At 46.2% G+C, this 22,500-nt stretch overlaps 1 protein-coding gene across 3 annotated transcripts in view; it reads left to right on the top strand.

The window, feature by feature from the left end:
- Positions 1-22,500, top strand: part of CWF19L2 (CWF19 like cell cycle control factor 2) — a 190,736-nt gene that overhangs the window by 10,941 nt on the left and 157,295 nt on the right. For all 3 annotated transcript variants that reach the window (XR_015872510.1, XM_088456757.1, XM_088456758.1), the window contains exons 3-5: positions 5,539-5,643; positions 7,489-7,599; positions 16,209-16,328. Coding sequence is in view for 2 of the 3 variants with exons in the window: in XM_088456757.1 (XP_088312883.1) it covers positions 5,539-5,643; positions 7,489-7,599; positions 16,209-16,328 (336 nt within the window). In the remaining variant the exon portion in view is untranslated. The remainder of the gene's footprint in view (positions 1-5,538; positions 5,644-7,488; positions 7,600-16,208; positions 16,329-22,500) is intronic.

Here is a 22,500-nt window from a genome sequence, read left to right as displayed (position 1 = left end):
GCGCTGGAACCTGGGGACTACATGGTGTCATTGGACATACAGGACGCTTACCTGCATGTCCCTATTCTTTTGCGCCATCAAGAGTTCCTTCGGTTTGCAATCCGCAGCGACCACTTCCAGTTTTGGGCGTTACCTTTTGGCCTGGCGACAGCACCACGTGTTTTCACCAAGGTGATGGCGGTCATGGCGGCTTCTCTGCGGCTGCAAGGAGTCCGCATGTTGCCGTACTTGGACGACCTGTTATTGGTGGCAGGATCTCCAGAGCTCCTGTTACACCACTTGGACCTGACCATTGCACTGCTGCAACGGCACGGCTGGCTAATCAACTGGCAGAAGTCCACTCTAATCCCGTCTCGGAGGATTCTGCATCTTGGAGCCTTATTGGACTCGGGACAGCAAAGGATCTTCGTGACGGAGGACAAGATCTCTGCTTTACAGTCAAGGGTGCGCAGTTGTCTGCACAGCCGCCGGTTGTCCTTACACTCGGCGATGAGGTTACTGGGCTCCATGGTGTCGGTGTTCGACATGGTGGAATACGCCCAGTTTCACTCCAGACCTCTGCAGCACCTGATCCTGTCCAAGTGGAACGGGCTGCCTCAGTCTCTGAAGTCCTGACGATTGTGCTCACCCCGGAGGTTCGCCTGTCCCTTGCGTGGTGGTTAAAGACGACCCACCTCAACAAGGGACGTCCGTTCTGGGTTCCAAATTGGGTCCTGTTGACAACGGACGCCAGTCTTCGGGGCTGGGGAGCAGTTTCGGGTCCACACTTGTTCCAGGGCAGGTGGACGCCGACAGAAGCGGAGCTTCCAATAAATATCTTGGAACTCCGTGCGGTCTTCAATGCTCTCCTGCAGGCACAGCGGTTTCTCCAGGGTCACCCGGTGCAGGTCCAGTCAGACAATGCTACCACCGTGGCCTACATAAACAGGCAAGGAGGAACTCGCAGTCGGGCGGCTCTCGTAGAGGTGTCTCGGATCCTGGTTTGGGCGGAGCGCAATCTTCCGGCCATATCAGCGGTCTTCATCCCGGGAGTGCTAAATTGGGAGGTGGACTTTCTAAGTCGCCAGGACGTTCATCCAGGGGAATGGTCCCTGCACCCGGACGTTTTTCAACTACTGGTGGACAGGTGGGGTCTTCCAGAAATCGACCTCATGGCGTCCCGGCACAACAACAAGTTGCCGGTGTACGGGTCTCGCACAAGAGACGAAGGGGCATCTCTGGTGGATGCTCTGTCCGTCCGGTGGACGTTCAGGTTCGCATACCTGTTCCCTTCGGTCTCCCTTCTTCCACGGGTAATCCGGAAATTCAAACAGGAAGGAGGGACACTCCTGTTGATAGCTCCCGCGTGGCCCAGACGGCACTGGTTCTCAGACCTTCAGGGTCTGTCCGTGGACAGTCCTCTGCGGTTGCCGATACGACCGGACCTTCTGTCTCAGGGTCCTTGTCTTCACCCGGACCTGACTCGGCTGTCTTTGGCGGCGTGGCTGTTGAGACGGCCATGCTGAGGTCCCGGGGGTTTTCCAGCTCTGTGGTGCGTACCATGTTACGAGCTCGGAAACCGTCTTCCGCGAGGATATACCATCGCGTGTGGCATACGTTCTTCCAGTGGTGTCGACCGAGAGGTTATGCACCGCGGGAGTTTCGTCTGTCTCGGATTCTCGCCTTCCTGCAAGCGGGACTAGATCATGGGCTTCGCCTTGCTTCTTTGAAGGTACAGGTTTCGGCCCTATCTGTCTGGTTTCACCGTAGGATTGCTACAATCCCGGATGTGCGCACCTTTATGCAAGGTGTTCTCCGTATTCAGCCGCCCTTTGTTCCACCTGTGGCGCCTTGGGATTTGGCTGTGGTCCTGAGGGCTCTCCAAGGACCGCCGTTTGAACCACTGGGCTCAGTGGATATTAAATGGCTAACAGCTAAGACTGTTTTCCTTCTGGCCGTTGCTTCGGCCAGACGTGTTTCTGAGTTAGGGGCTCTTTCTTGTAGACCCCCTTTCTTGGTTTTTCATGGGAACAGGGCAGTGCTCCGCACTCGGCCCGAGTTTCTTCCCAAAGTTGTTTCCCAGTTTCATGTTAACGAGGAAATAGTTGTTCCGGCCTTTAACTCACCGGGTCTTTCCGTGGGTGAGGCCTCTTTGGATGTTGTGCGGGCCTTAAGGACTTATGTTGACCGCACTTCTTCGTTTAGGAAGTCGGACGCTTTGTTGTCCTCTATGGCTTCTGTAAAAAGGGTTGGCCTGCTTCAAAGCAAACTTTGGCAGCCTGGATCCGTATGGCTATTTCTGAAGCTTATCTTCATGAAGGCCTACCGGTCCCTCCTTCTCTGAAGGCTCATTCCACTAGGTCTGTGGGTCCTTCGTGGGCAGCTCGACGTGGTGCCTCGGCAGTTCAGATCTGCAAGGCTGCTACGTGGTCTTCTGTCCATACCTTCGTGAGGTATTACAGGTTTGACACCTTCGCCTCTCAGGATGCTTCCTTCGGGCGGCGGATTCTCCTTTCTGCACAGGAGCGTCCCCACCCTTAAAGGATACTGCTTTGGGACATCCCCAAGGTATCCTGTGGATACCCTATGGACCCTGAAGTAGAAAATATGAGATATGGTAAGAACTTACCCTTGTTATCTCTATTTCTACGAAGTCCACAGGGTTCCACAGGACTCCCGCCCTGTCGCACCTGTGCTGCAGATGGGCTTTGCTCTGGTCACCGGTTTTCCGTCTCCCTCTGGTGAGAATGTGATTCTTGTATGTGTCCAGATCTTTGTTCTCTCTCTTCCTTCTCCTCCTCCGGCCTAGGGCTTGGTAACTAACTGAGGTGCCTTGGCCCGGGGGCGGGGTATAGGAGGGGGACCTAGTGTATCCTGGGAGGCTGAAAGCTTAACTCTTTGGTGCCCTGCGACTGACGTCACACCTATACCCCAAGTTATCCTGTGGAACCCTATGGACTTCGTAGAAATAGAGATAACAAGGGTAAGTTCTTACCATATCTCATATTTTTTTTATCACTGATGGTGCTTTATTATGCTATAATTTTTAGATATAGTTTTATTTTTAGGGACCTGGGCTAAATTATTCAAGAATGTAAAATAAATATACACATAAATAATTATAATTCTGAACATAGTGCTTCCCCAGATGTTGTCCTAAAATGTGTTCTTGTATTCCCCCCCATTTATTTTGATAATATATATTGGTATCTGTACCTAGTATAAGAGAAGCTATAATGGATAGAAATGAGGACGTGTTTTATAGAAGTGTTATTTATAACTGCACGCTGTATATTCTGTTCTGCTGTGTGTTGTGCAGTACTAATGTAGCGGCTAGGAATGGTTCATTAATAAAGCAATAAAGGGTGGCTATAATTTGTGAGTGACATGCAAGTTACACAAGTAGCACACAGCAGGCGCCAGAAAATAACCCCCCCCCCCCATTGTTTTGCTACTAACCACCTATTCTCCCCATCTCTGCAGCCCTCATGGCCACAAGCTCCCCCGTGTCTTCTCTGTATAAAAGGCAGCTATCCTAGTTATAATAAGACATTAATGTCACACATTTATTTTGTTATTTTATTTTTTTATTTTTAGTCTATTTTAATAAGACAAGAGCTAAATGAGAGTTGTATTCTTTTAGATCAGTGATTCCTGCTGTGACGTTTGGGGGTATGTCAAAAAATATGTACCGGCAGGAGAATATAGTGTCAATATCACTGGTGTTTCCTATAGAATAAAGATTATCTGGATTTAGATCATTTCTGGCAAGGCGCCCCCTACCTGTGGCTGATCTCAGCCAAGGATAGTGTATTACTATGGAGGAAATGTGTCAAACCTTGGAGAGAGATAAATTACCAACCAATCCGATCCTAACTGCCATGTTACAGGTTGTGTTTGAAAAATTACAGGAGCTGATTGGTTGGTACTTTCTTTCTCCACGGTTTGATACATCTTACCCTATATGGTTTACAAGTTCTAGTTGATTCAGTATTTTGACGCCTTTCTTAAGTCCCGTGTTGGACTTTCATGGTCTGGTTTCAGACCGACGGCATGCCGTCCACCGGTCTGATAACTACATCCCTTCAACTGTAATAGTAATAAAGCATATCTGTGACTATAGTTTTATTGACACAAATGGGGCGATTCAATTAAGTGCACGGTGAATAGTGCCGGGAAGTTAGTCCCAGAACTAATCAATTCATCGCGCTTTTTAGTCCAACTTAAATCGGAGAACGCCGGCTCCAGAGCCTTAACCTGGATGTTTAGTAGCGAGAACCGGCATTCTCCGACTAAAGTGCCGGCCATGAGGTTGTTAGCACCGCGCTAAGCCAGCACACAACTTCTCGGCTGGGACTTTAGTTGGATTTCTTCTCGCACCCTCAGGAGAACACGAGAAGAAATCCTTTAGTCGTCTTAACATGGTGGTCAATTGAATAGCTCCGGGACCTCCTTCATTGCGAATCGTCCCCTTTAACTGTTTTTTTTTTTTTCTTTTTTGCAATGTGAGAAATATAAAGTATATTGACAATTCAATCTACTTGTATTTTTTTTTTAATCCTGTTTGTAACACATTTATTGCTTTTATGTATAGCAGCGCCTAAACATTTTAGTTATCAATTATATTCTTCATTGAATTATTTATTGCTTTGTAAGTGTTGTGGATACATGTAATGGAAATGGGCTGCTGGGTGGTGCCCAGGTAGAAAATAATTGGCATCCACTGCTGTAGATACATTGATGCAGTGCCAGGCTTAAAAATTCCCTTGTAGACCAATAATGATTGTTCTGTTTGACCAAGTCTACACTGTGGGCCTGATTCAGAGCTGCTCGTAAGCGGCAGCTCGCTCCGAGCGATTTTCGCACATCTGCGTATGCGTATGGGTCGTAATACGCATGCGCCAACCAGTCATTGCGGTCGGAAATCATGCACTCGCAAATCAGTGAGGGCCTGCTAATTTGAGTGACAGAATGAGGCGTTTGTGGGTGGTAACAGGGGACGGTGCTTGAAAACGGGGAGTGGAGATCCGAACGCAGGCGTGCCAAACGGTCAAAACGGGCATTTAATGGGTGTGCATAATTAGTAAGGGAGTGTCATCGACTACGTCAATTGGTTGTCTTTTAGCCTGAACTGCTCGCAGTGACTGCGGGAAGTAAATCCTACCACAAGCACTGCGAGCAGTTCAGACGCCTTTTGATGTACTCGATTAATCTAATAAATAGCGGAGATGACGTATGATGCGAACGGCCAGGGGGCGTCTTTACAAAATAGCGAGCGCATGTTTCGCTCGCTCAGACACAGAGGCGTCAACAGACCGCAAAGAGCGAGCGCTCAATTTAAATAGCCGGCCCCTTTTTCTGAACGACGGTTCGCAAATTGCGTCCGGCTCTGAATCAGGCCCTGTGCCCGCTGCTGTCACCCTTGCATCTGTAACATACTGGACAAAGTGCAGGAGGCATCACAGAAGCGTAGTGGTGTACATAACTGTGCAAAATGGCCTCCGGGACGGCTGGAACCTACTGTTCCCTCACACACCTTCCCCTTTTGTGTTGCTTCAGGAACATTCTGGAAAGAAGAAAAAAGGCAAAAAATCGAAGAGAGAAAAAAAGAAAAAGAGCAAAAAGACCAAATCTGAGAATAGCGGCACCTCGGACGGTTCCACGGTACGTAGCTCATGTTATGGGAGAGATTTATTTATTTATTCGCCTTCATGCTGTAATTTAATTTAAAAGCCATGGAGGTAAGTTGTGCTGCTGAGCTGTAATGTTTATTTTCAGAGAAGGGCACCATTATCTTGGTATAATTTCTCCTTCCAGTACCATTAATCCCACTGTGACAGATAAATCCTAAATAAACAGTAAGAGATGCTATCCCTGGATGCATTTTACACAGGCCTCCATTATGGAGGTGACTTTTGTGTCGTGTGCCTGTAAGAATGTACCAGGTGACCTTCTCTCTGTCAATTAACCTTGGCGTTAGCCCATCGCTGCTTAATGATGTAATAATGTATCTGATTCTGAACATAGGCTGCTAATTTATGCAAATTATTTTCTTCACATTTGATCACATCTGTGCAATGTTGAAAATAGAAAAATAAATAATTTCTTAAGGTGCGTATCCACTAGGCGATTAAAATGAGCGATTAAACGATTACGACATCGTTATCGTTGAATCGCTCATTAATCGTTCACAAATCGTGCATTAAAATGTTGAAAACGACCAGCGATGTGCGCTCCTGCTGGTCGTTTTTGACTGGGTGTAGCTATGTGACACAATCTCGACGGCAGAATGCCGGCTAGGGAGTCATGACAGGCGTCATCCCGACGCAGGAACCCCGACCCCCCCCGCTATCCCGATCGTCGCTGACAGGGTAACTATTCACTTAGCCCAGGGATGGGGGGGTTAGGTTTATGGTACCCCGTGGGGACTTAGGGTTAGGCAATCCCCTGGGAGGGTTAGGTTTAGCTTGCGGGGGGGAGGGGAGGTTAGGTTTAGGCACTAACGGGGGAAGGTTAAGGTTAGGCACCCCTAAGGGAGGGTTAGGGTTAGGTAGGGGGTGACAGGGGAGGGTTAGGGTTACTTTACCTCCGCTGTCGGGATTCCGTCCTGCCGGGCTAGCCTTTTCGGGATGTAAACAGCCGCTGGCCTAACAATCCCATTCCGTTTTTGACATCTATCATCGCCTGACCATGCAGGCCAACTTGCTGATAACGTCAGGTTGCGCATGTTCGGGGATGAGGGAGGGTGCCTGCACTGAATGACATATCGTTCAGTGTGGGCACATTATCCACTGCACAGGTTGGAGAACGATTGCACGATTACGATGTTGCAATCATGCAGTCGTTCCACTCTTGTGTAGTGGATACGCACCTTTACATTGCTTATTAATTATATTACGCACCATCTGCACATGTAAATTCTCCTTAATATTATTTTAGTCAACAAATTGGCTGCCTCTACTAAAAAAATCTACGGGGGAAATTTCATTTGTTTTCGCTGTTAGTAATGGGTGACTGAAGGAGCAATGCAATTGTTGCTCCGAACGGGCGCGAATGCCACGGGCGCACAGATTTCTGCTCGCTGCCTGTCTGGTTTTTGGGCGCCCAAACTGCCGTTTGACCGCGCTAACGAGATCTTTACACGGGTTGAAAGGCTTTACGCAACTAACCCTGGTGCTTTTGGGTGCGACATGCGCGAAAATGCATCATCAACCAAAACAATTGAATATTGCCTCCCCTGATCTCCCGTCACCGTAGACGGGAAATCCGGAGCGAAAAACACAATTGAATTCCCCCCTATTTGTTTTCTTACATTGCTTATTAAATCTACTACAGCATCTGCACACGTAAATTTCCCTGAATATGATTTCAATTTCCAAAATGTCTGCTGCTTCTTCATAACCACAAATGATCCAAACTCTTTGTCCGTAGCTCCCAGGGGATTATAGGAAATGTATCTGCCATCTTCACTTGGTTGTTGTCATTTAGTAATTGGTCTTCTGTTTGCAGGATTCGGAGGGAGAATGGGTCGTAGCAGCCCCTTCCCAACCAGCTGGCGAGAAGAAGGCCTGGAAAGTCCAAGTGGAGCCTCCTGCAAAAGAAACCGGCCCATCAGCTGAGGTATTTTACTGCTTCATTACCAAGGAAACTGTGTGGTTCTTATATCACTGTCCTGTATTAGATACAGATAGGGGCTGGGACAGTTTCTATGACTCTTGATACCCACTAACCACGGTGTATCTAGTGATCCAAGCGTCCCTGGCAATGTAATGGACTGGTGCCCCCCACCCCCCCTATGCAGTGCCCCAATAGTAATCCCCCCTATGCTGCATTGCCCCCAGTAGTAGCCCCCCCTATACAGTGCCCCCAGTAGTAGTCCCCCTCCCTATACAGTGCCCCCAGTAGTGGCCACCCCCAGTAGTGGCCACACCCATACAGTGCCCCCCAGTAACGGGTGCCCCCCCTGTAGTGCCAGGCTTACACACACAAACACACACACAAAGAACAAAAAAAAATTCAACGTACCTGATCCCCGCTCCTGACGCGACCGCCGCTGTCCGCTCTGAGTCCCAGACGCTCTTCTCCTGCATGGGAGAGATGTCATGACGTATAACGTCTCTCCCGTCACATGCTGCGGGGGGAGCCGGCACACGGAGCTCATTAGCGAGCTCCAGCCGGTTCCCTCCGTGGACGACGCAGCAGCAAATGAGAGTCTGTCTGAGTCTCATTAGCTGGCTGCTATTACAAACACACAGCCAGTGCTGGCGGCTGTCTGTTTGTAAACTGTGTAGGGCAGACCACTCTCACTGTGGTCTGCCCTACACTTGTGGGGCCGGGGGACTTGTCCACCCCTTGGCTACTGGTGGCACTGCCGGACAGCGCCCCCTTTGGTCGGCGCCCCTGGCGAGTGCCATCCTGGCCAATGGGTAGATACGCCCCTGATACTAACATATAAATGGTTTATTTGTATATAAGACAAAACAATGTTACACTGAAGATTATTGAATTTAAATGTATTGGTCATATTGACCATTGTGCTGCACTTCTCAAAGACTCCTGTTGATTGGCTTTATCGACAAACGGTCATGCGGTGACAGGAGAGTGCTGCTTAACTGCTGGCAGTCAGTATATAGGACGTATTCCTGTCCTACCATATCCAATTATTTAGAAAGTAATAACATTTTAAGAACCACAGTTTGCAGTTTATTTATCGCCTTGAGACAACGGGGTCTATTTACTAAGCAGTGTTTGGAGACAGAGGGAAAAGTGATAAGGTGCCAGCCAATCAGCTCCCAACTGTCATCTCACAAGCTGTTTGAAAAATGACAATTGGGAGCTGATTGGCTTGCACCTTATCACTTTCTTATCACTTTTCACTCTGACTCCTAACACTGCTTAGAAAATAGACCCCAATATATGATAACTATGTTGGCAGCGCAGCCATCCCACTTAAAGGGGCAGTACCAAAGTCTGAGAAGCTGTTTGTGGACCTTCCTTTCCCTTTTGTCTTACAGGCCTCCTCAGTGTGTGTATATATATATATATATTTTCTTTTATGGATTTCTCATTTGACTTAAAGGGGGGCGATACAATTGTTAGTGCCCACGGTTGTGATTGATGGGCGCCTGACGAAGCAATTCAATTGTTGCTCCGTTCAGGCGCGTTAGCCGGCTCCACCGACATTTCTGCTCACACCCTACTGAGGTGACGAGCAGAAATGTGCGATAAGTCCGTGGTTTGTTTGGGCGCCCTTACCAGGACTATAGATGGGTTTAGCCATGTTACGTGGCTAAACCTGGTCTGATGGAACGCGACAAGCGTGTTAATTAATGGGCACCCAAACAATTGATTTGCTATATTAGATACCCATTAATTAGCACGCCTAAAAAACAATTGAATCGTTCCCATGTGATGGAATTTATAAGGCAAAAAAACCCCTAAAGTACCATAATGTACAGGAAGATGTTTTATGCATGCAGTAGGGGCAGTTCCTGCTACATGTAACTACTAAACGGCCCATTTAAAGATCTTAATTTCTAATTCGCGATTAAAACTGTCGCACCACTACCCTTCCCAATGTCAGGCAGAAATACTTTACTTACCAGACGCTTATGTAGCAGGGAGGATGATAGGAAGGCGGTAGGAAGCAGCTGGGATTTCCTGGGACCTCTCATGGCTGCCTGCAACATGTAAAACCCTAAGATGGAACATAACAGCACAGACGGTGTAATGGTTAGCGTTACTGCCTCACAGCACTGAGGTCGTGGGTTTGATTCCCACCACGGCCCTACCTGTGTGGAGTTTGTATATTCTCCCTGTGCTTGCGTGGGTTTCCTTCGGGTGCTCCGGTTTCCTCCCACACTCCAAAAATATACTGGTAGGTTAATTGGCTCCCCACAAAAATGAACCTGTGTGTATGTGTGTGCATGTGGTAAAGAATAAAGATTGTAAGCTCCACTGGGGGAGGGACTGATGTGAATGGTAAGATATTCTCTCTGTACAGCGCTGCGGAATATGTGTGCGCTATATAAATAACTGGTAATAATAATAAAAGCAGCCTAATTTTGCGGTTAGTTTAGCATTGAGGAACACTAACAGGATAAAGACTGGGGGATTAGGCTGACAAACCCAAATTTAGGACGTAGCAGATTATTATTATTATTATTATCATTTATTTATATGGCGCCACAAGTGTTCCGCAGCGCCTTACAAAGTACATCTGGGGGAGACCCTAGATCTCTAGGTTCTGCGCTGTCAATGAGGATCTTCTCCCGTTCATCTCATTTGGCATAAATCTCTTTCTCTAACTACTGAGTTTGGTAGAAATGAGGGGGGAGGGCGGGGGGGGTTTCAGTAACAGATCTGCAATATCCGCTATTTAAATAAAACACAAATTGCACAATTAATGTTTCCACCCAATACATCATATTATGCTGAAGACCTTTGACGGCATGAAGTACAGTTTCGACCGGTTTCTGAAGGACACCTTGCTTCTACTTTGTTCCTTTATTAATTAAACTAAGATGAAAAGTGACTTATTGTCTCAGTGTTTCATCTGCTTCACACGCCAATGCGAAGTTGTTTTCCAGCCATGGTTTGTCCTAGCTGCCTCCTCATCTAGGAATTTAATAGCACACAGCCATCTGGGCCCACGAACCGAATGTCCCATTGAACTGATGGGCGCAGGTGTTCTCAGTGCTGGCTAGCCGATTCCATGATTAGTTGCGCCAATGCCCCTGGTACATGTTTTCCTAGCAACATATGGGTCCAATTCTCCATCATTCAATTTTAGTTTTTTTTTTTTTTTTGTACTTTCCAAAAAATATTATTCATTTATAACTGTTTGTCTTTATACAAGTACATGTGAATAGTTTGTGTATGATTAAATATATTCTCAAGATAAAACTTTTTTTTAAGTTGTGTATGGTTCTGCGCACCTGTATTGTATGTCTTCATGTTATGCTGTCTGCATGTACATTTATACCGGTGGTTCTCAACTTGGGTTACTCGCTGTGACGTTTGGGGGTACTTGTACAAGCCTGAATAACAAATGTATAAAGTCTATCCCTGTAAAAGAAAGTATACAGATGTGTCCTTGTGCACCTTTGCCCTAGGTGCGCCAAAAAGCCCCTCTTGGCTAGCCAGGGTCCTTGTCAATTAGCCACGGCGAGCTTCCTTTTTTAAAATTTGCATCCTGCTATAACAACAAAACTACATTGCTAGCGTCCACTGACCCCTGAGGCGTGTGGTACTTGTCCATGTGTGTGCGACTAAGTTGCAAATCTTTAAAAAAATAAAAAAAAAAGACTCCTATACAAGCAAACTCTGCTATTCCTGCCATAAGGTTACGTTATGCTTAATCTGCTACTTATGTTGTATCAATTTCTTTGCAACAAAAGTCGCAACCTAGCAGATGAGATGCAACTTAGAGCACTATTTGTGGAAAAAGCATGCTTCATAGCCGGGCAGGAGTGTCTCAGTCGCGCCAAGCGTCTCGCACCATATGGCGCAAAGATGCTATGTGTATGAGGAGACATCTGTATGGACTATATTTTATATAGAAATATCTATGTACATTTGTGCTCTCTGTTTTGGCTGCAGTCGCGCCAAAAAGCCCTTCTCTGCACGCCAGGTCCAATCTGACTCGGCTTGCGCCAAACGTCTTTTTTTATCTAAAAATGCGTCTTAGTCACAAACGGATGCGACAAACCGCTTAATAAAATTGCACTGATTAATTTGATGTGCGCACCTATATCTGTCTGAATCTGTATACAAAGTGCTACGATGCAGCTGCCAACGCCATTTTCCACGCCACAGTCAATTGTTCTTCGTATGCAGATTCAACCGCGCACAGATATACAATTGTCACATATCAAATTAATACGTTCAGTCTTGTGAAGCGGTTTGTCACATCAGTTTGCTACTAAGGGCCGTGTTCAATTTGAGGCGAAAAGCCGTTTTCGCGTGTTTTTGGTGAAAACTTTTCGCCGATGACGTCATTTTCGCCTGTTTGGCTTTTACCCTGTATTCAATAGGCGGTAAAGTATCGCCTATGAATAGGAGGCGGAAAAAAAGTGCAGAATTGGGGTTTTGGGGTGCAACATTGCGGGAACCCCCGTGCAGCCTTCATGCAGTCCCCCAAAGGTATACTGTGTCAAAAAATAAAACAAAAACACTTAAGAACACCCCAAAAAAAAAATCGCTTTCAATTTGGGGGCAAAAAAAAAAAATGTTGGGGGACAAAGTTAAAAACTAGTGAACTTGACTCTGGTGGGGGTTCCCAAGTATGCCCCAAGTGTTTTTTTCATTGCCGGTGCTTGCAGCAGGTGGATTTTTCACAATTTTTTCGACTTCACTTTAGCAACTTTAAAATATGCTGACCCCCAATTTCAAGTACCCCAAATTTGCTGGGATAAGTTATTTTCTGGAAAAAATACTCCTGAATACTATTCTGCACCACATATAGAAAAACGCTATTTAGCAGCTATTGAACCCGTTTAAAAACACCAAATACCTTCAGCAAGCCAAATCGGGGGTTACATAGGGAACCCCCATGTCAGAGCATCTTTTGGGGGGTGTCAGGCTGATTTCCCCAAATCTGACAGTATTTTCCACCTGTTCAAGTTTCGCCGGGTCCCGTTTTCGCGTACTTCCATATTGAATACGGGGGCTTTATCGGGCACGGCCGCTATACTTTTCCGCCTAAAAAAGACGCGATGTAGGCGAAAAGTTTGGGAGGCGGAAAAGTATCTCGGATCCACTCTAATTGAACACGGCTCTGAGACACATTTTAGGGCAAAAAATACTTCAAAAAGACGCTCAGCGCTTGCCTAGTCACATGAAACCTGGTGCTCACTCGCACCAGGATTCTCGCGGGGGGTGCTGTATGAGGACACTACTGTACAATTCATGTTTTGTTTTTTGTTTTAAATCTTAACTATAGCAGATTTATTGCTTCTATCTATAGCAGTGCCTAGACATGTATACCAATTATATTCATTACAAATGTATTGGTTTGTAAATGCTGCAGGTACAAATAATGCAAAGTGGGCTCTTGGGTGATACCCAAATGGAATATGATTGAGAACTACTGGTTTAGACCAGCTCAAATGCTGATCGCATAGTAAGTCAGATCAAAAGTCGCACAGCACTGACATTTCTTATAGATAAGTCATTGTGGCATGACTCATTGGCCACGTCACAGTGCGGGGCAGCGTCAGGCTGCAAGTCAGAATGGATTCCCCCCCCCCTCCCCCCAGAGTAAAAGAAAGAGCTTGTGGTTGCTGATGGGAACAGTCATTGGTGAACAGTGAAGAGAGTGGACTGCCTGCATCCAGTCTCTGCAGCCGCGTGTATGTTACGGGGCCTTATGTGTACCCAGCAAGTTGGGCAGTATCTGGGCAGTGTCACCATCTGTGTCTAGCCAGAGCGTTGTTTATTATTGGGCCTTCTGTGTAGCCAGCAAGTGAGGCAGCACCTGATCTGGCTCTTAGTCCAGCCAGCAAGTAGGGCAGTATCTGTGTAGCCCTACCATCTGTGTATAGCCACCAAGAGGGGCAGTATCTGGGCTGGCTATCAGTCCAGATAGCAAGTGGGGCAGTATCTGGGCAGCGCTGCCATCTGTCCAGCCAGCAAGAGGGGCTGTCTAGCTAGAGTTCCGGCTAAGTCATTTCAGCGGGGCACTGCGCCCTGCCCTATTTTTGAAGGGCAGAAAGCACCCTGGCCTCCAGCGCGGCGCCCCGCTTAAACAGCCTGCGGCAGAGAAGCGGTTACCGCCAGTGAATGGGCGCTGGGCGCATGTGACAGCGGTGCTTGGGGGCTGCCCGGCATGTCCGTAAGTGTCGGGCACGCCCCCAAGAGTGACGGAAAGGGGACGTGTAATAAAGACACGCCCCCTTTTAATTGGCCACACCCCCTTTTCGGGGGCGCGCAGAAGTGCTCTAGGTCCGGCGCCCTGCCTGCCGCTGTACCTTTAGTGAACACTACTATCTATGTCCAGATGGTAAGTCTGCAGTATCTGGCCGCTCTTAAATATGTATTTGTGTCTAAAAAAAAAAAGTGGGCAATATCTGGTCAGCTCTAAGGATTTTCTACTGTAAACGAATTAGAACCTGTTTAAGGAACCGCATGAAGCCGAGCACACTACATAACCTGATGATCACTAGTGGGACCAGATCCTACAGTCTTTGATTACAACAAAGACAACTGGACCGCTAAGTTTTGAATTTAACACCACTTCAATATAAGATCAGGATTTCACCATTTGCATTGTTGTAAAGGCTATCGCCTGGCTACATCTTGATGCCACCCGGCTGGCAAAATTTTCTGGGTAGAACACTGTGGACTGTAACTGCTTTTTGCAATTAACACATACTAGAAACATTTCTAAAACTTACCAATATACTTAAAACTGATTTGCTATAGTCAATATGTCGACATTCAAGATGTCAATTTCCTCAGTGTTGACACTGCTCACGCTGCCTTGACAAAGCTCACAACAGCGAAACGCGCATCGGCACGCTCGCTGTGTGCGCCTCAAAGAATTAATTGTGATGTTGTAATATAATATGAATATTGTGATAGCGGGGTGGTAAAGTGAAACCCACCACCGTATAATAGGTGTAATTAGACCTGAGCTTTTAGCTACACAAGTTACAATTTAATTGATAACAGCAACATTGTTGCCAAACATCTCTCCTCTAAAATATACAGAGTACAGCTGAAGGGATAAGGGCTATAGAGAATAAAGCCCCTAATAGCAGCAGAGTCATATTTAAAATTTGAAGTGAACAATGAATAGAGAGACAATAAAATATAATAGAGTATAGAGTACAATACAGATATATTGTGTATAGAGTACAATAGAGATATATTGTGTATTAGTATGTAATAATATCGAGACAGTCTAATAATACTAAATCACCTCACTCTAAGTACAGACTTCGGCCTGAATGTGCATTTGTGAAGGATTTTATTATATTATATATGGTCAGTGACCTGATGAGGAAAAGTTATATAACACTATCCGTGAGGAGTGGAACTGATGTATACTATTATAAATATGTGATCAGAATTATATCTTTCCATAACACAGATATGAAGTATGTACATAAAAGGGATTTCCATGAGGAATATGGCATATTCATCATGTATAGTCATAACTAAGAGGGTGATTTAAGAGGAGTAATACTAACTATAGTGTACATTTATTCAAATCTCCAAATTAACAACTAACCATAAACAATTGATATGTATTAACACTATACCAATTTGTTCAGGCAAATATATGCCACATGCAGCTGATAGGATTCAGTTGAATTGCCTCTCTATTTTCTATTTGTGTAGTATATAGCTCTGTGCATTTACAACACAAATACAGGAATAAAGTATGAGGACGCACAGCGAGGACCACCCACAGCTTTAGCGGGCGGCCTGGCGATGGTCGCGATTATCACGACCATCAGGCTTGCGACGAGACCCTTGTGGTAGGGTCTCGTCCACCGCAAGCCCCAGTGAACTTCCTGCTCTAATAGAGCAGGAAGTTCACTACTGACATCACTGGTGATGTCAGTAGGGCCGCCCACAAATGGCAGGCGTTCCTTCAGGAACTCCAACGTTTGTCCAGCCACCCCCCTGCACGCCTACAAAACGGGGCGAGCTGTCATTCACAGTCGACAGCCGCCCTGTCGTGTAGTGAGTCCCGCAGCAAGTGAAAATTCACTTGCTACAGGGTTCACGCGTGCGCACTGCCCGGCCATCGACGCACTTGCAAGCGCTAATTGTGCCTCCGGTAACATGGAAGAGACCTATAGATGCCCTCTCTGCAAGTCGCCCTATTGCTGACCTCATTGTTGCAACATTTGAAAGGTCACCATAAACCGCAGCAGTAGCTTACTGTATTTGCGATGACATCGTCTCAGTGCCTGCTGCCTGATTGGTGGAAAGCTTCCCCAGTGTCTCACTTTCTGTATATCTAATTTATTCACAATAAAATGTCATTGTTTCCCAGTCATGTGTGGCGTACACATCCAAGTGAATCAAGCCCTATGTATATCCTGTCTCTTACGTGAGAATTGTGCATAGTTTAGGATGCTGGCGATGTGCTATTGACGCAGCAGCCACTTAGGCACCTGACAGATTTTGTGTGGTCTGCTAAAGCTATTTACCCATGAGACCAAAGATCGACTGTATGTTTTGTAATGCTAAATGAACCTGCGCTTCCATTTCAGAGGGACGAGTGGATGACCTTAGACTTTATGTCTTTGAAAGCGACATCAACAGCCGCATTAAGAGCAGAAAAACATAAGGAAAAGACACTGGAGCGTGAAAAAGCTGAAGCGGTAGAAAAGGTAACACAGTCATTCATCTGAAAGCTGTATCTTCAGTGAATTGCATTTAATAGTTGAGTTGGCAAACTTTGTGTTTCCAAGTTATGTATCAGGCTGTGTTCATTGTTTTGTTTCTGGGATACTTATTTAATGCATTATTGAAAGGATAATTCCATCCAAGAGCAAAAATTCCGTTCTGGGTGTAATACACGAAGTAAAACTCCAAACCCGAGCTTACCTGGGTCCAGCACTGATGACCAAGCAGCTTCAGTGACCTCTTGTGTGCACCACCACTGCTCAGCCCACTTCTCCGTGCCTGACAAAAGACCTGGCCAAACAGAATGTGGTGCGTGTGGCTGATATCTCAGGACAAAGGGGCTTCAGATTAGAAATTTGTTTTTTTTTATTGTTTTTTTTTACTAGAGTCATTCCATGTCAAGTAGACTCGGGTCCCCTGAAGGTTGGCATATATGTCAGACTAACTTTGGTTAGTGGGGGGTGGGTGCAACGGTCACTGACTCCTCAGTGCACCATCAGCAATGTTCAGGTTGTTGCTGTGTTGGATCTAGGACAGGGCTCGACAAATCCCGGGGACCAGGTCGCCATGGCTACAAGATTTTGCTGCCTGGCTACCAGATTTTGCAGTGACTGAGGAAGCAGATCCTCATCAGCTCTGGCGGAGATTCGTGCCTATAGTACTGCAGTGTTCATATCATGCACAGGAGTGTTGCCTGCGGTGACTGCTGTGCTTCTGTCCATCCCGGCCTGTGCTGATGACTCCTTTCCATCCTGGCCTGCTCTGATCCCTGCTGTCTGTCCCAGTCTACGCTGATCCTCCAGTACCTCCCAGCTGTCTACTGTCTCCTATCTCCAGCTGAATAGAGCTCTCCGGTAGTAGGGTCTATGCGTCTCCAGGGATTGCGGAGCGGCTTCAGAGGGATAATGGTGTAACCATTAGGGGAGGGGGGTTTTGTTGTACTTTCTTGCACCATGGTTTTATGTGAAATGTGGTCCATTATTACTGGAGGGTGGATCAGGGGAGCTGTGCAGAGCAGTGAGGGGGAGGGGGGGGGGGGACAGGCCTGTACAGCTTTTGGCACCGATTTCAAAAATTGCAGTCCTAAGACGTTCCTAAGACGTACCTGCTTTTACTTTTTTCACAAGGTAAAAAAAATCTGTCGGATAGAGCAGTTTTTCCCAAACTCTAGGGGTGATTCAGCATCGGACGGAATAGCGTGCAGCTTTGCAATGCCGTCCTTGCTAATAAGCAAATGCTGTAGGAGGTGTATGGCTGCATTTGCAATCCCAGCTCTGCGACCGAGGTATGTCTCAAGCTGTGTTCATTGATTTAAACCGGGCTGCCGGCCAGCTGAATAAGCCTCAGCGTACTCGGGTTGGGCCGGCTTGCGAGGCCTGGAAACTGCATCCGTCTGCGCAGTCCCTTCCTTACCACTCCCAAAAAAACGGGGCAGACACTCTTCCGGGAACGCCGGCCAACCCCACACCGCCCCTTAAATGCCTCTGCCTGTCAATCAGTCAGAGGTATTGAAGGGGCTACGTACAATTACGCAGGACCATTCTGCACACTCGCAGAATGGGTCCTGCGAACGCGCAGATTCACGATAATCCGGAATCTGCTTTCAGCATTGCACTTGCGTGAAATGCTGAATTAGCCCCTCTGTCCTCAAGGCATCCTAACGGTCCAAGTGTTAAGGATAGCTATGCTTAAGCATATGTTATTTAATTAGTACCTCAGTCAGTGTGATTATACCATCTGTGGACCGAGGACCGAGTTTGGGAAACCCTAGTGTAGAGCTTAATCTGCAATTCAGCTGCCTATATCTCCATAGATGAACATTATTTGAGTATGACATCAGTTTAGCTAACTGCCCAGGTGGGCACAATCACTAGAGCCGGATTAAGTAGGGGGGCACAGGGGGCACTTCACGCTGGGCCCCCCTTCTCTGGGGAACCCCCTGGCCATTGATTGCGGGACAGCACTTCAAGCTATAGGAGGAAGCTAAAAGGGAGGTAGGTGGAGTCAGGTAAGGAGCGGGGCTACACGACAATCAGTGCCAGGCCAGCAGCATGGGGGAAAGAGGAGGGGACGGAGGAACTACTTTCCTACAGACATTGAGTGTAGTGTACACTGTCAGTTGAGAGGGTGAGGAGGGGCCTACTATATTGTCTGTCTGTGACTGTATGTATGTCTGTGTATAAATGTGTGTGTCTGTAACTATGAGTGTGTATCCGTATATATTTGTGACAGTATGTATGTGTTTATATATGTAAGTCTGTGTATTATTGTGTGGCTGCGTGTATAAGTGCGTGACTGTATGTGTATAAGTGCGTGACTGTATGTAATGGGGCATACACATGAGATGATATCTTTGAACGTTAACGATATCGCTCAACGATATATCGTTCATATCGTTCAGTATGTATGCAGTGAACGACCAACGATGAGCGCTCCCGCTGGACAATAGCGAGATCTTTGGTCGTCCGTACATGCAGGCCAATTTGCATGATATCGTCAAGAATTGCCTGTTCAGAGATGTGGCAGGATGACTTCACTGAGAGATATCTGTCAGTGTGTACACCCAATATCATTTGTCTTGCGTTACAGAGAGTTCAAGGGAAATCTTTCACCAATATCGTTCATACAGCACATCGTCCCCTGTGTATGCGGCTTAAGTTTGTGCATTAGTGTGTGACTGTGTGAATAAGTGTGTTTGTATGTGTGTGAATAAGTGTGTTTGTATGTGTGTGTGTGTGAATAAGTGTGTTTGTATGTGTGTGAATAAGTATGTATGTGTGTGACTGAGTGAATAAGTGTGACTGTGTATGTGGGTTACTATGTATTTGTATATATGTGTGGTGTGACTGTATGTATGTGTGTGTCTATGGGCAAAAAGTGTGGTCAAAACTCTGAAAACTACTGGTTTCGGATGTTCGACCGCATTCCCCATATGTTTCAAGCTCTGGAAAGCAGAAATTTCTGGAGCTTGTATTAGATAGGCAAAGCCTTCTATAGATGGCATTGTCTATACAAGCCTATGGGCTTCTTTCCCCATAACTCCCCAAAAGGGATCCAATAGGGTCCCTCCCAGTGTCCCCCGCGGCCGTGCATCTGCTGTAGGACCCCCGGGTCATAAACCTGGAAGCCCTCACATGCGATGCTTGATACATCCTGCCCTATGTATGTATGCATACCTCCTCATCCATCCCAATTTTGTCAGGACTAATCCTGTATTTCGGGGGGAGAGCTAGGGACGGAACACTCACCTGTTCTGAGGGTCTGGGGAAGCGATTTACACACGTCTAGTGTGACATGAAATGGGGGCATGATGTGTGGCCTTTCCCCCTTTTCATGTGCACACAAAAGGCCTGATTCAGAGATGGACGGAATTTACAGACGCACACAAGTGACTGTGAAATTCCGTCCATTTAAAATGCAAATACAGAAATATTTGCATTTGCGTAATCCCAGCGCTGCAACCCAGATCACAACTTGGGGTCACCATCGAGGCACAATTGCTTGTCGATGTTCTATTGGCCTGTTCCAACCTCCGGGTCAAACCCGGCTTTTTGGTATAAAAGCGATATTACACACGTGACATATCACTTCACATTCTGTTGTTATAATTTGCTTTTAATTAATGTAATAAATGTCACATTTTAGGAGATACTGCTTATTTCAGTGCCCCACATTAGAATACATGTACTACCCCTTTTATCTTGTATGTGATATTTATTCTAGGGTGTACCTCCCACATGAAATTAAATATATATCAATTAGACCTTATGTATGGGTGCAGTATATAATAATATGTAAATAATCCAACTGCTGTAAACGAGACCGTGGCTCACGAACAGAGCCGGCCCCAGGCATAGACATACTAGGCAAATGCCTAGGGCATTTGGAATGCCTAGGGGCATGCACTCCAAGTCAGCTTGACAGCGGGCAATGGTGGGACTGGACAGGTGGACGGCACCTCTGCTCTTGCTGTCCTACCGCGATTGGAGCTCTCAGCACAGCTCTGATTGGGCGGCAGCTCATACAGCTGGCAGCAGCAGGATCGGGTGGCTGAGACAGTGGGGGCAGCGGGCAGTAACTAAAATCACTGCTGGTGGGCATGCCCAGCCACAGCAGCTCCTCCTCCCATGGACCTTTGTGGGGATGGAACTTTGTGAGACCTATAAATACTGGTTAACCTATATGTCACGATGCATATGGTAATATCTATTTAATTGTGGCCGACTGTAAATTCGTGAGCCTGTGATTCAATAACTAATCCACTGGAGGTGCCAGAGAGCGCCTGATTTATTTGTATATATTATATGACCTCTGATGATTTATCTATACGTGAATTGTGCATTGTACTTTAAAGTCTATGCTCAAATTATGTTTTGTAAACTCAATATTTTGAAGTGTTTATCAGACAAACTTTAATAAGGAGACCACACATGTATATGTATATGTTAATTGTATTGTAGTTTATTGTTTATTTACTGCAAAATAAATAAAAATGCCTGGATTAAAAAAATTATAATAATCGAATTGCTCTTGTGCGAGTACTAAATCCCCTTTTTTGTCATAACTAAGCTAATTGAAAACTTCAAATTGCCTAATTAAGGGATGCAGTCAGGAAGCCGACGGTCGAAATGCCGACCGCCGGCTTCCCGACTGTCAAATCCCGGCAAGGTACTAATGACAGGCGTCGGGATTTCAACGCCTGTCATTAGGCGCCCGTCATACCCAACGAAGGTAAGCTAGGCGCGGACAGCCGCGCAGGGGGGGGTGTTGGGCTTTAACGCTCCCGGGGGGACTTAGGGTTAGGCACCCCCCCAGGAGGGTTAGGTCTAGGCTAGGGGAAAGGGGGTTAGGGTTAGGCACCCCCTGGGGGAAGGTTAAGGTTAGGCACCCCCCGGGGGAAGGTTAGGCACCCCCTAGGGGAAGGTTAGGGATAGCCACCCCCTGGGTGAGGTTAGGGTTAGGGGGGAGAATAGGGTTAGTTATACTCACCTTTTTAGCTGTCAGGATCTTCACCCCTGCCGGGCTTCCGCTGTCGGGATTTGAACCGCCGACCATTACATACTGATCCCCCAATTAATCATTATGGGGGAAGGGTGAATGTCCCAGGGGTTCTGAACAAAGTCCTTACACTTTTAGCTTTAATTGATGATTTTTCTGAACTTTGCATCGGCTCAGCGGCTACGAGGACTAAAGCTTAGTTAATTTCTATTGAAAATTACCGCTGCTGAAATTCGTGCGGCTAGTTGAATACTAAAATCCTGGCGCCCATGCCTGACTGAACATTATAGCGTAAAGTGGCATGAGGGAATATACTTTTAATATTGGTGCTACTGAAGGAAAAAAATACTTGGGAAATATTAGTTGAAAAGATTGAGTTCTTAGGTAAAAAAAAAATATAAAAAATGCACACATGTAATTTGTACAGAATAATTTGTGTTTTTTCCCTTTTAATCATTTTAATGATAAATATAGTGAAATTAAAACCTTGCATAGAAATATAATTGCTGCCTTCCTGCGTTCTCCGCTTACATTCCTCCTTGTTTATTACTTATCACGCTGCAATGTTGGCGTGCGCTGTTGTTGGTATCTCGGCTGGGGAACGTTGTTTACCTTTGCATCTTATAAACATAACCTGTACGCTGCGAATGGCGCTATCTTCCTGAGGCATTTCCCTGTACCGCTGCTCCTGTGACCAGGGAGCTGTAATGTTCGTGCTGACAATATTTGTGTCTCTCTCTGGCTTTCTCAAGGTCATGCATCATACAGACTAAATAGCATTGAACTGGCAAAGCTATTTTTTTTATGCGTGTGTTATGTCGCTGCTCTCCGCTTAATCTCCTCAAGTGCAAATTGAATTGTATTCTTCCAGTTTGATGTCTCTTTGTTATTAAAGTCCTGCCGGTCCATATTTATGTCGAGCAGCAATTTCTGCTTGTGTCGTTTGTGTTGCCTAGTTTATTCTCCATAGTAACTTGATGTTTGCATTGATTTCAGTTCAGAGCTGTATCATTTGCGGTTGTCACGTGTCATTATTTAAGATGTTAACTGGTCCGCCCTGCAGAAAACTTAGAGGTATATTTACTAAAGGTCAGTTTTTAATCGATTTTCAAATTGATCCAAATCAATCAACATCGATGTTGTGTTTCTGGGGCTAAA

This window comes from Taudactylus pleione, unplaced genomic scaffold (assembly GCF_031769625.1).
Source record: "Taudactylus pleione unplaced genomic scaffold, aTauple2 ptg000711l, whole genome shotgun sequence".
Taxonomy (NCBI): domain Eukaryota; kingdom Metazoa; phylum Chordata; class Amphibia; order Anura; family Myobatrachidae; genus Taudactylus; species Taudactylus pleione.
Note: the sequence above shows the minus strand (reverse complement) of the source record. Positions and strands in the feature narration are given on the sequence as shown.